A 16,878-nucleotide genomic window follows, 5' to 3' on the forward strand; every position below is an offset into this window, starting at 1 on the left:
GAATTCTTCAGGTTAAAGGAAAATGGTGCAGATGGTAGCATGGAACTAAAGGAAGGAATGAAGATCACTAGACAGAGTAAATACATGAAAAAATATAAGAGAATATTGATTATTTCAAACTCTTTCCCTCTCCTTGGGACTTCCTGTTCTCTGACACATAACAGTATTGAAATTAGGCCAATTAAGAACCCTAAAATGGCCTCTAAGTGTTCAAGTGAAAGGAAGAGTCATGCATCTCACTTTAAATCAGAAGCTAGAAATATTTAAGCTTAATGAGGAAAGCATGTTGAAAGCTGAGACAGGGCAAAAACTTGGCCTCTTGTGCCAAACACCTAGCCAAGCTGTGAATGCAAAGGAAGAGTTCTTGAAGGATATTAAAAGAGCTACTACAGTGAACACATGAATGATAAAGTGAAACAGCCTTATTGCTGATATGCAGAGCGTTATAGGGGTCTGGATAGAGCACACCAGCCTCAACATTGCCTAAAGCCAAAGCCTAATCCAGAGCAAGGCCCTAACTCTCTTTAATTCTATGAAGACTGAGAGGTAAGGAAGCTGCAGAAGAAAACTCTGAAGCTAGCAGAGTTTGGTTCATGAGGTTTAAGGAAAGAAGCTGTCTCCATAACATAAAAGTGCAAGGTGAAGTGTTGATGTAGAAGCTGCAGCAAGTTATCCAGAAGGTCTAGCCAAGATCATTAATGAAGATGGCTACACCAAACAACAGATTTTCAATGTAGACGAAGTACCCTTCTATTAGAAGGAGGTGCCATTTAGGACTTTCATAGCTAGAGAGGAGAAGTCAATGCCTGTCTTCAAAGCTTTCAAGGACTGGCTGCCTCTCTTGTTAAGGGCTAATGCAGCTGGGGATTTTAAGTTGAATCCGGTGCTCCTTTACCATTCTGAAAATCCTAGGGTCCTTAAGAATTATGCTACATTTACTCTGCCTGTGATCTATAAGTGAAACAACAAACTCCAGACGACAACACATCTGTTTACAACATGGTTTACTGAATATCTTAAGCCCACTGTGGGTACCTGCTGCTCAGAAAAAAGATTCCTTTCAAACTATTACTGCTCATTGACAATGCATCTGGTCACCCAAGAGCTCTGATGGAGATGTACAAAGAGATTAATGTTGTTTTCATGCCAGCTAACACAATACCCATTCTGCAGCCCAAGGGTCAAGGAGTAATTTCAACTTTCAAGTCTTACTATTGAAGAAATACATTTCGTAAGGCTATAGCTGCCAGATAAAGTGACTCCTCAGGTGGATCTGGGCAAAGGAAATTGAAAATCTTCTGGAAAGGACGCACGATTCTAGGTGCTGTTAAGAACATTTGTGATTCATGAGAAGAGGTACAAATGTCAACATTCACAGGAGTTTGGAAGAAGTTGACTCCAACTTTCATGGATGACTTTGAGGCGTTCAAGACTTCATGGAGGAAGTCACTGCAGATGTGGTGGAGACAGCAAGAGAACTAGAATTAGAAGTGGAACCAGAAGATGTGACTGAATTCCTGCCATCTCAGGATAAAACTAGTAGGTGAGTTGCTTCTTAAGGATGAGCAAAGAAGGTGATTTCTTGGGCTTCCCTGGTGGCGCAGTGGTTGAGAGTCTGCCTGCTGATGCAGGGGACACGGGTTCGTGCCCCGGTCTGGGAAGATCCCACATGCCGCGGAGCGGCTGGGCCCGTGAGCCATGGCCGCTGAGCCTGCGCGTCCGGAGCCTGTGCTCCGCAGCGGGAGAGGCCACAACAGTGAGAGAGGCCCACGTACTGCAAAAAAAAAAAAAAAGTGATTTCTTGATATGGAATCTACTGGTGAAGATGCTGTGAAGATTGTTGAACCGATAACAGAGGACTTAGACTATTATGTAAACTTAGTTTATGAAGCAGCAGCAGGGTTTGAGAAGATTGATGCCGGTTTTGAAAGACATTCTGCCGTGGGTAAAATGCTGTGAAACAGCAGTGCATGCTGTGAGAAATTGCTTATGAAAGGAGGAGTCAGTCACTGTGGCATATGCTTCATTGTTTCATTTTAAGAAACTGCCACAGACACCTCAACTTCCAGCAGCCGCCACCCTCGTCAGCCAGCAGCCATCAGCATCAAGGCAAGACCCTCCACCAGCAAAAAGGTGATGGCTTGCTTGAGGCTCAGTTGATGGTTAGCATGTTTTTTAACAGTAAAGTTGTTTTTGTTTTTGTTTTCTGCGGGACGCAGGCCTCTCACTGCTGTGGCCTCTCCCGTTGCGGAGCACAGGCTCCAGATGCGCAGGCTCAGCGGCCACAGCTCACGGGCCCAGTCGCTCCGCGGCATGTGAGATCTTCCCGGACCGGGGCACGAACCCGTGTCCCCGGCATCGAGAGGCGGACTCTCAACCACTGCGCCACCGGGGAAGCCCAACAGTAAAGTATTTTTAAATTAAGGTATACACATTGTTTTTTTTAGATATACTGCTATTGCACACTTGATAGACTATAATATAGTGTAAACAAAACTTTTATGTGCTCTGGAAACCAAAAAAATGTGTGACTTGCTTTATTGTGATGGTCTGGAACTGAACCCACAATCTCGCTCATGTATGCCTGTATGTAAAACTATGGGATGTCATTGCAACAATGCTTAGAGGGAAATTTATTGCTTTAAATGTCTCTACTACAAAAGGAAAGTTGAAAATCAGTGATCTCCAGGCTTCTATTTCAAGATACTAGAGGAAGAAAAGCAAATCGAATCCCAAGGAAGTAGAAAGGAGGAAAGAAAGGTGAGCGCAAACGTCAGTTGTAAGAAAGGAAAAATACTGTCCAATATTTCTTATGAGCATTGGTACAAAAATCCCAAACAAAATATTAGCAAGTTGAATCTGGTAATAAACTTACAGAACAATACATCATGATCAAGTAGAATGTTACTTTGTTCATTGTAAATCAACCACATGTACAGAATAAAGGAGAAAAATCGTATGTCTGTTAAAATCTCCCAGGAAACTAGGAATAAAAGGAAACATTCTTAATATGTTAAAGAATATCTGTAGAAACCATCCTAATTAAATATTGAATATTTCCCCATTCACTAGGTGACAGGGTTGTTCACTGTCATCACTGCCACTCAACATTGTACTAAAGATTCTAGTGAGTGTAATGAGGAGAAAATAAAAGAGCATCAAAACTGGAAAAATAAAACAGTTATTATTTGTAGATCATGTGTGGGAGTACCTAGAGACTCCAGAATAATATTTGGACTATTATAAATTATAAGCGAATTATCAAGAGTGTTGAATATTGGGTCAATATAGAAAGACCAATGATAATTATAAATACTTAGTAAAGAACAAATAGAAAACAGAATTTGGAAACAACCCATTGAACAAAAAATTTCTTGGAATAAATCCTGAAATATCTGAAGGATGTTCACAACCTCTACACTGAAAATACAAAACATTTCTGGGGGAAATTAAAGTGGACTTAAACAAATGGAAAGATTTTATTTTCATGACTTGCAAGTCTGGGTATCAATAAGATATCTGTACTCTACAGATGGAACTGTAGACTCAATGCAATTTCAAAGTCTCAGCCAATGGTTTTGGTGGAAATTGATGAATGACCAAGGCAGTATTGAAGAAAAATAACAGAGCTGGAGAGTTTATAAAGTATCAAGACGTACTGTGATGTTGCAGTGATTAAGAGTTGTATTGGCCCAAGGATAGACACACAGAAACTGACACTTGATTTACTACAAAGATGCCAGTGGAATTCACTGGGGAAAGAAGTATTTTAAATAGTCTGAGTCAGTTGCTTATTCATATGGAAAAAAATTAACCTGGACACTTACCTCATACATTGAAATTACAATTAGATTTCTAAAAGAAATCATAGGAGAATATGAACTTGGGACAGGCAATTTTTTCTTGAATAAGGCACTAAAAGGATGATAAAAGAAAAAATAAATTTGATTTGATTAAAATGAAGAACTTTTTGTTCAGAGACCCCCTAAAAGAGTGAAAAGGTGGTATGTATATGTAATATGTGTCTTACTGAGAATGCAAGTCCAGAATATTGATAGAATGCCTACGGTTCAAAAACGAAGTCTGTCCAAAAAATAGGCAAAGACTTCAACAGATGCTTTACAAAAGTAGGTCTCAAAAGGGCAATAAACATATGAAAGGGTGCCCAACATAATTGGTGATCAAATGCAAATTGAAACTAAAATAAGATCTTACTACATACCCGCCAGAATGGTTAAAATGAAAGTTTAACCATTTACATGGTTAAACATTTACATAGTTTGGGCAAGTATTTGAAGGAATTGGAACTCTTATGTTGCTGGTGGAAATGTCACTTGGTAGAGGTTAAATGTTTGGGAGTACCTACTAAAGCTAAGCATATATACAACCTCTGACACAGTGTTTCCACTTCTGAGTATACACCAATAGAAATGAATGTCATGTCCACGAGGAGACACATGCAAGAATGTGTCAGCTTTACTTATATGTGCCAGAAACATTTGAGAAACAGCCCTCCAGTAGAGTAAGTAAATCAATTCAGAGTATTTTGTGTAAAATGCACAAAATAATATTACACAAAAGTTTATTTTTTAAAAAGACCACTGAGACCTACAATAATATGGATGAATCTCACAGAATGATACTGAGTGAAAGATACAAGGGTCCATTCCATTTATATAACTCCATGTATAAGAAGTTCAAAAATAGGCTAAAGTAATCTGTAGTGATAGACGTCAGACTGGTGGTGACCCTTTGGAGAGGTGTCCTAACTGGGAAAGTGCCCAAGGGAACCTTCGTAGATCCTGGAAATGACCATGGTGGTGATTACATGGGTGTAACATATGTAAAGTTCAAGGTGTACACTCAAGATTTATGGACTTGACTTTGTAAGTCCTACATTAGTTTGAACAAATAACCTATGAGGAGATTGCTATTCATTCCTTCTATTCATTGGGAACACTACCCAGTTGTCATTGCTTTGTGTCACTTCATTCAACCCTTTTAAAGTAGCACTTGTATAGGTCTCTACTTCTCTCCACTGCCCACTCACTGGACAGACTGTCCAGCAGTAACCCCAGCTCCCAGCACCACAGTGGCCCTGGGTGGCAATTGGAGGAGAACAGCCTTTGATCAGCCCTAAACACAAACTACAATCTCTCTTCTCTTCTCACAAAGCCTGTTCTCAGGCTGTCCTCTTCTGAATCTTTTGCCTGTACAGGGGTTAATTGGTAAACTGTCTGAAATTTTGTGTTAGTTTTTTTGGAGGAAACATTTTTCTTCCATTTACCTTCTCTCCACAAAACATTTTAAATTGTTTTTCTTCTTCCATTCATTTTTGAGCGATTCCTCAATAAATTCTCAGTATTATTAAGCTTAAGGCTTGATGCTTAGAAAATGTGTTGAGATTTATTTTAAATGTTTTAATAGGTTAAATTTATGAAGTGCTGGCTTCATAAATGGGTTGTCAAATGCTAGAAGCCAGCAAAGAAAATAGTTTGATTCATTCAACGTCTAGATGGGAAGTGAATTTTATTGCCCTCGGACTTCAGTAAAAGCAGCCTTTAGAATCTGAGGAGTGGAGGCTTAAACGCATTAGAAAAAGATTAAAAATAAATGTAAATGAAATGTGTTTTTCACTCAGGAAACTCAACATCAATTGAGCTAACACAAAGTATAAGCAACAAAATAGTGGAAAAACAGAAAAATTAGTGAAACAGGAAAAATTGAGCCGGTTAACAAGTGAGAAGCTGGTTTATTATAAAACTGGTAAAACAGACACGTTTGGCAAGTGCGATGAAGACAAATGCAAAGCACAAGTAGCATCAGGAATGAAGGAAAGTATAACTGCAGATATAAATACAACAGATCTTAAAATCAATAGGAAAAGAACAATTTTAAGGGAACTATAAATTACCAGAATTGATCCAGGAAGAAGTAAAATACTGATATGGACCAAAAAACATTAAAGAAATTGAACTCAGGGATTTTCTTCTGAACAGAGGCACTACTGTCAAGCAAGATCTAATAAACTTTCAAGGAAGATTAACTCCCATCTTATTTTATCGATAGCTCATAAAAAAGTTTGGAAAGATTTCCATCTCATTTTGTAGGGTTAGAATAATCTTGTTACTGTTATCAGGTAAAGCTTGCACGGGAAAAAAATTTATAGACTGGTCTGACATGTACATAGATGCACAAACCTTAATTAAACTTCTTAGTAATATTTTGAATCCAGCAGTGTAATAAGAGTTAAGGTCAGGAAGGAAGGCTTATCCAAGGAATGTAAGGATAATTCAACGTTGGACAAATCTTTCAACGTGGTTCACTGTAATAACAGGGAGGAGATATACTGCATGTAATAGCTGCTGGAAGAGCATTCTATGAAATTTAATACCCGCTTGTTTTAATGCCTTCGTAGGTATGTTTCCCAAGCTCACACTGTACTTCCAGCAGCGGTTTTGTTTTGTTTTGTTTGTTTTAGATTTCCAAAAGTCTCCAAAGAAGATTTCTGTATTTCAAAATGCATTCAACCATGCAACTGAGGCGCTTTCATCTAATATTCAGTTGAAAATGATTAATCTGCGATTATATTTAGTGTATATTGACATACTAAAGGGGCAGATATCATGAGAAGAATCTAATAGAGGGTTTCCCTGGTGGTGCAGTGGTTGAGAGTCCGCCTGCCGCTGCAGGGGACACGGGTTCGTGCCCCGGTCCGGGAAGATCCCACATGCCGCGGAGCGGCTGGGCCCGTGAGCCATGGCCGCTGAGCCTGCGCGTCCGGAGCCTGTGCTCCGCAACGGGAGAGGCCACAACAGTGAGAGGCCCGCATACTGAAAAAAAAAAAAAAAAAAGAATCTAATAGAATTCTATAAACACTTTCCAGGCAGTGAAATGCTCAATTTAAAATTATATGCGTGTGGATTGACATCAGTATTCCATAGTACCTGTGTGCCTTTTCAAAGGTGAATATGTAAAATGTCATTGCAGATCAATAGGTGAACATTTTCAATCAATTTTTATGACAGGGAACACTAACTTTGAACCTGAATTGAGGAGAATGTTGTCTTCTCTAAGAGAATTCCATTTTTCTAATTAGTAGACCTATACTACAAAAAAAGAACTAAATTACTATATTTTGCAGTTTGTCAATAAAAAAGGTGTAAATATTTGTTTTCTCTCTTGTTGTACAAATACCTGCATAATACCCTCAAGTTGACCTCTTTCCCTGCAAAGCCTAAAATATTTAATGTCTGGCCTTTTACAGAAAAAGTTGTTAATCTCTGCTCCAGCCTGTCAGTGTCTTTTTAAAAAATTCAGCTTTTCTTGTTTGGCTCCTCCATTCCTGCTGTTACTTTTCCCTTTTCTCACTTTTTTCCTTGTCATACCTTCTCTATATTATACATTTGTAGCAGTAACATAATTTAATACCTGCTCCCCATGCCCTGCCTGCACCTTTGACCAGTTAACTCTGTAAACAGAGAGGAGATGTGGTAGGCTTTGGAAAGTACCAAGTGGTTACTTTGAGAAAAAGGTCAAGATCAAGGATTTGGAGCAGGTCAAAAATGCGTCTTCAGTGGAGAGATGAGAACACATTTTAGGCGCCCAGAATTTTATTGATGAACTAAAATGCACCCTTCAGCTCTACTTCAAAGACTACACAGTGAGTATGGGTAGAGTGAACTCTGTACAGCGGCCTAGAAACACGGCCATGATGGTTCTGCTTTCTTGAGCTCCGGCTTTGTCACGTTTCCATGGTACCCTGCCTAATCAACAACTTCATACACTGTCATCACTTCACAGTGAGAGCACTGTTAGCTTCTCTGTAAGCTGTTCTTAGGTCCTTAGTAGCATATGAGCACTGTAATTCTCAAGATCTCTTCCGTTTGAAGAATCTAGGGAAAAGGAAGACCTGTTTTCCCTTCTTTTCCCACTTACCTGAACATATCATGGGTACGAATCTGCACCCGCTCAGTTGCATAGAAAAACAAATCATGGTTTACTTTTCTGTTTTTAAGTGTGAATTTCCTTGTGTACTTTCAAGAAAATTATTCTAAATCTTTTCTTTTTAAATACCTAGTTAGAACATTAAGATGATTCAGCATCTACTCAATAGAGATGATGTCGCAGCTAGTGTGTGTGTAGCAGTCTGTTTTTCCTGGTGCATTTTGAAACCTTACTCATTCTCTTTCTGATTTCCTGAGAAAAGCTATGTAAAATATACTTATCAAACTACGGAACTCTGCATATGATTAGAGGAGGTGTTATGTATTTTACCTTTATGTTTGTTTTCTAATTTAATATTTTTAATGACTTAAAGATCATCTTTTAAAAATGCAGTCAGTTTTATTTATTTCCATTCCTCATGCCTTTCAGCTCCTGGTGATAATTCGTTATTGCTGCTGCGAGCAGAGCTGTATTTATCCACGAAGAACTATGAACAGGCTCTGCAGGACGCCAGTGCAGTTTGTCAGAATGAACCTCTCCTGCCTAAGGTATTTGTTTGTATAGGTTGGCTTTGGAGATAATAAATGTAAATTTATGGGATTTTTAAAAATTCTATTGAAGTATAGTTGATTTACAGTGTTGTGGTAATTTCTGCCATCCAGCAAAGTGATTCAGTTACGCGTATATACATTCTTTTTCATATTCTTTTCCATTATGGTTTGTCACAGGATATTGAACATAGTTACCTGTGTATGGGATTTTCTGAAGAATAAAGTAAGATCGTTGTGATTAGTACCTACGGACAGAGTACATTTCCCTCAAATTGTAGGTAGTCTAAATGTAGCAATCCACTTCATAATAAACCAATTCAGTTTAAAAGACCAAGCTTCCAACTGGATCTGGATAGGAAACACTAATTTAGATTACTATTAGTAGATGATTAGCTGAATAATATGCCTTAGGCACTGAACAAATATATAAACGAATAGAATTTTATGAATTGGTGAATAAAGAGGAAATGTTTAAAATTATAGTTTAAGTAGGAAGATACTATATTATTATTATAATCATAATAATAGTGATTAGCAGTTGGGCCCTAATATGCATGGTGCATATAAATGGTGTTAGTAAAAGGGTGAATGTTTTGTATGTATTTATTTTGTAATAATTTTAATCTCTGTGTCTTGGTTGGAAAGGTCTGATATTACTTCCTCTAGTGACACGAAATAAGGTTTGCTAACCTAATAACAGTAGCTTAAGTTGTCTTGAGGTCTTTAAGGAGTCAAAGAATAAAAGTTGTAACTTTTTTCATGAATTTTTGAATTTTAAACCCCTTAAGAGATTTTAACGTTTTAAAGAACTTGTGATGAGATTAATGCCTATAGCATTCTCTGTTATCTAATAAAAATACTTTTTTCTCCTGCTGTGTTGCTTTATAATCATCTTTGTTTTAGAAACACTGAAGAAACATTAACCCAGGTTAATAGACAGGGATGTAGCTTGCTCTTCCTTTCTTCCTTCCATCCATCCGTTCATCCAACCAGTCATCCTTTAAAACAAAATGTTTTCATATTAGATTGAGTATTAAGATGGGTGTGGGGATGAGTCCAAGAATGGGAAGCCAACGTTTGTTGGACCAAGCCCGGAAATTCATTTTGCTGCTTGTTTGCTTCACTAAATACATTCCCTACTCGTATTTCTGATACTTTTTCTCTGATCCCTTGATCTTTTATTCTTCTGAGGTAATTTCTATCAGTAGTGATTGAGCCTTAAGGACTGTGAATTACAAGTCTAGTATTTCTGATTGACAGTAGACCTATGTTGCCCTTTGATGCTAGATTCTTCTCCACGGTATTGATCTTTGTGCTAACAACCTGGCAGTGTGTCTCTGACAAAAGACAGACTTAATTACTACAAAGTTACATGTCAGGGAGGCAGCAAATGGATCTCTAGCCTTTGGGATTTTGGTTTTATTTTCAGGGTTTATTGTAAATCTGTGAATCTCAGTTCTTGATATATGTCTAGTGAAGAACAGCTCCAGCAGAAGTGCAGCCTTGATAATCACTTTAAGATAGTAAAGGACAGAAGTTCATTTCCAGGTTACCATTGCAGCTAGAGGAAGTGCCATTGGAAGATGCGTTCAGAGGACTGGAGGGAGGATAAGTCGGTCAACTGTGGTTAAGATGAGATGGAAGCTTCAGGCGGGGCTGGTGCAGCAGGTGTTTTACCCAAGCAAAGCCATCCTTTCAAGCAAGCAGCCATGGCTGATACTGAGTCCAAGCTTTTGGTGCAAATAGAGATGGGCCAGTACTAGCAAATCATTTGTCCATATTCAGAAATATAACCCAGCAAGTGATAAGTTGATGCAGCTGAATCCAGGAAAGTTAACTGCCTCCTAAAACAAAACCCGGTAATCCTCAGACGAATACAACAAAATGCAGAGTTGATACAACATGTTATGTAAAATATCCAGTGTTAACCAAAAATACTAGACATGCAGAGGAAGAGGAATTGTTGACCTTTACTCGGGATAGAAGATAGTCAATAAAAATTGTCTTCCTGTGGGCCCAGAAGTTGCATTTAGCAGAGAAAGACTTCAAAGCAGCTATTATAAGTAAGTTTAGAGGATTAAATGAAATTATGTCCAAAGAATTGAAGGAAAGTGTGGTGTCTTGGAATTAATAGACAGTCCCAAGGGAGAAATTGAAACTATAAAAAATGGAAATACTAGAGCTGAAAAATACAAATGCTGAAATAAAAGATTGCTATATAAGCTCAATAGCACATTACACACGGCAAAATAATCTGTGAAACTGAGGATAGAGTGATAGAAATTACACGATCCAAAGAACAGAAACAAAAAAGTTTAAAGAAAAATGAATCTTAGAAACATATGGTACAATATATGTGTAATTGGAATCCCAGAAGGAGAAGCTAGAAAATGGCAGAAAAATTTTTGAAGAAATAAGGGCTGAAAGCTTTCCAAATTTAATAGAAAATATTAATTTCAGATCTAAGAAGCTTAATGACCCCAAAGCAAAATAAATGCAAATAAATACACTCCCTGACACATCATAATGACTGCCACTCAGGAATCCAAAGACAAAAAGAAATTCTTGAATGCACCAGGAGAAAGATGACATGAAGTGAGAAAAACGACATACAGGAAGATAATAAGATCATTAATGACAGATCATCAGAAACTGTGGAAGCCAGTTAACATTGGAATAGCATATTCAAAGTGCCCAAAGAAGAAACCTTTCAACCAAAGGTCTATGTCCAGTAAAAATATATCTTTAAAATGAAGCTGAAATAAAGACATTTTTAGGAAACATGTCTTTGTTGCCAGCAGATGTGTACTACAAGAAATGCTAAAGGAATTTTTCAAGTCTGAAGGAAAACAGTAAATTGTAACTCAAATATAAAGGAAGTGATGAAGTGCACCACAAATAGACCAAAGCAAGGACCAACTAACTACATGGTGTCTGCCTACAGGAGTCAATTTTAAATGCAAAGATACAGACTTAAAAGTCTGTAGAAATATACCCTCAGAGGGATTTCACCCCATGGGGAAAGAAGAACAGGAGGACCTCAGCAATCCTTGTCACCACCATGGACCTCTGCAGCCTTTGCTTCCAAGGACGTTTACAGTCTTCACCAATCCTGAACCCAGATGATGGAGCTGCCCAGGGTCCTTCCCCAGGGTCTCCTTCCCAGTGCTGGAGCTCTCACTGTGGTGAGACCTGCTTTCAGGAACCCAGGTTGCTGCTGGGCCCCACTCACGAGGATTAGGGTGCCACAGGGCCTCACCACCTGTGGGAATCAGAGCTGCCTCTGTGCTGTGCCCTTCCCCCTGGGGCCTAAGTGAGTTAGGGTCTATGCATCTGCTACTCTGCCATCACGGGACCATGAAGCTGCTGCTCTGTGCCCCACCCCCTGGGTCCTCAGTTGGGACTTTGACTCTCTGTCACCAGACTGTGCAGCTGTTGCTCTGTGCTCCATCCCTTCCTCCTCAATTGGGACACCTCTGTGCCCTGTTATCCCTGGGCTTTGCTGCTGCTGCATCTTGCCCCCTCTTGACCCCCTTAAATACAAATCACTGCAGGGGGACCCAGACCCCGGTTCCATGCGTGATGTGCACACACTTGCACCTCAGATACTGACTCCATCATCGCAGCAAGTGAGCCTGTGTCCCAGGCCACAGGGGCCACGGTAGTTCTGCCTGCCACTGAGCTTGTGACTCCTGCTCTGCTCTGAATGCAAGTGCCTCAGGCCTGGTACCACAGAGGGATCCCCTCAGCTGGAACATCCCCCCACACGTAGAAGAGAAGAGGAGGACCCCAGCAGCCCTAGCTGCCGCTGCCATTGCAGGTACCCATGGGATGCTGGCAGTCTCAGCTGCTGAGTGTCGCCACGGTCTTTGCCAGTGTTGAACTCAGCTGGCAGATCTGCATGGAGATGGTGCCAGTGCACCCCTACCCAGCTGGTACCCTCACAGCCAACTTTAGGTGAAGGGGAGTTTAGATGATCCCCTGAAGCCAGGTCATGCAGATGGAAAATCAATAAGGAAATAATGGACTTGAACTTGAATAAGGAATAGTGGACTCCTGGATCAAATGAGTCGAATAGACATATACAGAACATTCCAACAAACAGCAGCAAAATATATGTTTTCAAGGGCACACAACATTCTCCATGATAGATCATATGCTAGGTCACAAAGCAAGTCTTAATAATTTTAAGATGATTGGAATTTTATCCGGTATCTTTTCCAGACACAGTGGTATGAAACTAGAAATACATAATAGGAGGAAAGCTAGAAAAGTCACAAATACATAGGAATTAAACAACAGGCTTGTGAGCAACCACTGAGCCAAAGAAGAAATCAAAAGGAAAATAGAAAAATACCCAGAGACGAACCAAAGTGGAAGCACAGCATACCAAAATGTATGGGATGCAGCAAAAGCAGTTCTAACAAGGAAGTTGTAGCACTAAACTTTTACATTAAGAAAAAAGTAAGATCTAAAATAAACAACCTCAGGGACTTCCTTGGTGGCGCGGTGGTTAAGAATCCACCTGCCAATGCAGGGGACACGGGTTCGAGCCCTTGTCCAGGAAGATCCCACATGCCACAGAGCAACTAAGCCCGTGCGCCAGGACTGCTGAGCCTGCACTCTAGAGCCTGAGAGCCACAACTACTGAGCCTGCGTGCCACAACTACTGAAATCCTCGTGCCTAGAGCCCATGCTCTTCAACAAGAGAAGCCACCGCAATGGAGAGTAGCCCCCGCTCACTCAACTAGAGAAAGCCTGCATGCAGCAATTAAGACCCAACACAGCCAAAAATAAATAAATATAAATAAATAAATAGATACTAATGCTTTAAAAAAATAAAAGAAAACAACAGCCTTAAATCTCAAGAACCTAAAGAACAAACTAAGTTAGCAGAAGGAAGTAAAAAAGAGCAGGAATAAATGAAATTGAGACGAGAAAGACAACATAAAAGATGAACAAAGCTAAGATTTGGTTTCTTGAAAAGTTAAAATTGACAAACCCTTAGCTAGACTAGGGAAGAAAGAGATGACTCAAATAAATAAAATTATGAGTAAAAGAGAAGACATTTGATACCACAAAAATACAAAGGTTCAGTGACTACTTGGAACATTTATAAACCAACAAATTAGATAATTTAGAAGAAATAGGTAAATTCCTAGAAACATACAGCCTACCAAGTCTTGAATCAAGAAGTAATTAGAAAATCTGGACAGACCAATAACAATCAAGGGGATTGAACCAGTAATGGAAAATCTCCCAGAACAGAAAATCCCAGAACCAGGTGGCTTCACTGATGAATTCTATCAATCTAAATTGATATCAATCTATTCTATCAATTTAAAGAAGAATTAATGCCAATCCTCACCAAACTCTTCCAAAAATTGAGGGAGGATGGAGCACTTCCAACATCGTTTTATGAGGTTAGCATTACCCCAATACTGAAGCTAGACAAGGCCACTGCAAGAGAAGAAAAGTATAGGCCAGTTATCTCTAATGAATGTAGATGCACAAATTCTCGACAAAATACCAGCAAACCAAATGAAAGAGCACACTGAAGGATCACTACAGCGGGATCAAGTGGGATTTATCCTTAGGATGCAGGGATGGTTCAACATATGCAGATCAGTCAGTGTGATACCCCACATTAACAGAATGGAGGATAAAAATTATAGGGTCATCTTTTTTTTTTTTTTTTTTTTGCCTCTCACTGTTGTGGCCTCTCCCATTGCGAAGCACAGGCTCCGGACGCGCAGGCGCAGCGGCCATGGCTCATGGGCCCAGCCGCTCCGCGGCATGTGGGATCTTCCCGGACCGGGGCACGAACCCATGTCCCCTGCATCGGCAGGTGGACTCTCAACCACTGCGCCACCAGGGAAACCCTGGTCATCTTAATAAATGCAGAAAAGGCATCTGACAAAATTCAGCCCCCTTTTATGACATAAACTCTCAACGAATTAAGTATAGAAGGAATGAACCTCAGCGTGATAAAGGCTATATATGACAAGCTCACAGCCAAAATCATGTTCAGTGGTGAAAAGTTAAAAGCCTTTTCTCAGTGGTCAGGAGCAAGACAAGTATGCCCTCCCTTTTCTTAAATCAATTTATTTTTATTTTTGGCTGCATTGGGTCTTCGTTGCCGCACTGCATCCATAAAGCAAAAACAAAATGCTGTTGGAAAATATTGACCCATATTGCGTTTTGTTCATTTCTGTTGTGGGACTTTGTATATTACACTTTGTGTTAGTTATGTCTGTCCTGTCTGTGTGCTCCCACGAGACTGTAAGCTCCTTGAAGACAGGAACATGGTAGTGACCTGTGATTGCTGGGTGAGTGAAGGGTGGTAGACAGTCAGTTGTCTCTCAGCATGTCCCTTGGAACTGCTTTGGGCTCACATTCCAGGTATGGACTCCTGTGTTCTGATTGTGTGTTGCACTTGTGGGACATTCAGGTTTGCCCAGTTTCGAAGGCAGTAGAGCTAGAGCCATCCTCGGTGGGCTTGTGTTTATTCTACTTAATGTGCAAATAAAACAGTTCCAGTGATTTTTTTTTTAATTTCAGGGCTGTTTGTACGTGAGTATATCATCACACTGTTTTTTCAAATGTATATCTTTGGATGAATCCAGGGACATCACGTGAAAGCTCTGGCTCTTTCCGGACTGGGAAGAAGTAAGGAAGTGTTGAAGGAGTTTCTCTACTGCCTGGCTTTGAATCCTGAATGTAACTCAGTGAAGAAAGAAGTGCAGAAGGTGTGATTTCCATTCAATGACTTTCCTCTTGAAGTCTTATCTTCAGCCTTTGTGTCCATGCTGAGTAGCTGCTACACGTAAAATGAACAAGAAATGTAGTTCTGAATTATTCATGACAGTGTGATTTAAAACACACAGTGATAATGATGAGTTCATGCATTTGATGATGCCGCATGTTTCATGAGACAGTGTACACATACCTCAATTCTACTGAAATAGTGACACGTATTACTGAGGCAGGGTAGATGTGTGCAGCTGGGGAGGCAAAGTGCTTTATCCTAGGACTGTAGTTTGTGCAGAAGCCCTGTAAGAGACATCATGATTTATGCAAAAGTTATCGATTGAGCTACATAGGTTGACTTGAAATTTTCAGCAGAGCTTTACCAACATGGAGCAGAAACACCTGCTGTTTTATGCAAATCTTTAACCCAGTCTTATTAGAGGTCGTCGAGTCACACTTGATGTGGGGACCTGCCCTATAAAAAGGCCTGTACAGTAGGCACACAGTCTTAGCATTTCCAATGACAAGGAGTCCTTGCTTTTACATCAACGTTTCCATATTTTAACACTGTTTATTTTCAACTTGTACGGTACACTTACCCTGTAATTTCCACTCTACAGTTGAGTTTTAGTCTCTGGAGCAAGAGAGAAGTTTTTCCTCCTTAATTTAAACCGCCTTAGGTATTAGAGAAGAGCTATCATCTTCGCCTTAACTAGTTCTTTGAACCTAACATCCTCTCCCCATAGAACGGGGTTGTCAGGTTTCCTCCTCTGGCTGCCTTGCTGTATACCCCGAACTTTAGCCCCTATATGCAGTGGCTGCAGGCGGTGAACGTGTATCTTCCCTGTGTTCACTGGGAGTTTATTTTTAGCCTCCCATCACACTGTTGGCTTCTGTTAGAACTGTAATTGGCCAGAAGAGCCAGATGTTTCTTTTGTAATGAGAACTTCCTGGCACTATTTTTTATCCTATTCTTGTGTAGTTGACTGGTCTTTGTTGGTCCTGTTAAGTTGTCACTCATTGGTTTTGATCACTGTTTCCACTTGTCAAAATAATATTGAATCTTGAGCTGGCTGTTTTGAACGATTCCTGCCTGCTTTGTCTCACCTGCAACTTTCACAAGAATCGTCAAACATGTGTTACCCCAACTGATCCTCACAACAGCATCACGAGAAGTTGAGCCCGAGCTCAGCGACGTTAAGCAGATTCAGGAAGGTCCCAGGACCAGGTTTCAGGTCTCGTGGATTCTTGCCCGTCTGGCGCTTTTGCATGCAGACATGATGTTTTTTCCTCCAGCATGGTACAGGTGCTAGGTATCTTCTGTCACGGACAGTGCCAAACAGTGCCAGCCTCCTGATGCCCATGAGATGTGGTACCCTCCCTGGCAGCCTCCTGCAGCTCTGCTGACCCCTCAGGGCCAGTGCCGAGGACACTGCCGTCCCTGCTGAGGTGCTGACCCTCACTGCCGCAGAGGTCGTGGGTTCTGGTGCGCTCATCTGTCACCTGCAGCGCAGTGGCTGCATTCTTCGTTGAGGTTTCAGTGACTCCTCTACGCCTCTCTTAAGCCCTCGGATTCAGCTGAGTCCATGAGTTTCTGCAGGACCATCGAGGGACTGGCCAGCACTTCCCA

General features: G+C 40.3%; 1 protein-coding gene across 1 annotated transcript in view; it reads left to right on the top strand.

The window, feature by feature from the left end:
* LONRF2 (LON peptidase N-terminal domain and ring finger 2) overlaps positions 1 to 16,878 on the top strand; it is a 37,276-nt gene that overhangs the window by 4,072 nt on the left and 16,326 nt on the right. Inside the window, exons 2-3 of the mRNA XM_027128816.1 lie at positions 8,377 to 8,495; positions 15,125 to 15,247. Coding sequence (XP_026984617.1) covers positions 8,377 to 8,495; positions 15,125 to 15,247 — 242 coding nt within the window. The remainder of the gene's footprint in view (positions 1 to 8,376; positions 8,496 to 15,124; positions 15,248 to 16,878) is intronic.

The sequence above is a fragment of the Aethalodelphis obliquidens genome, unplaced genomic scaffold (genome assembly GCF_003676395.1).
Source record: "Aethalodelphis obliquidens isolate GAN/ISIS:26980383/991018 unplaced genomic scaffold, ASM367639v1 scaffold35, whole genome shotgun sequence".
Taxonomy (NCBI): Eukaryota; Metazoa; Chordata; class Mammalia; order Artiodactyla; family Delphinidae; genus Aethalodelphis; species Aethalodelphis obliquidens.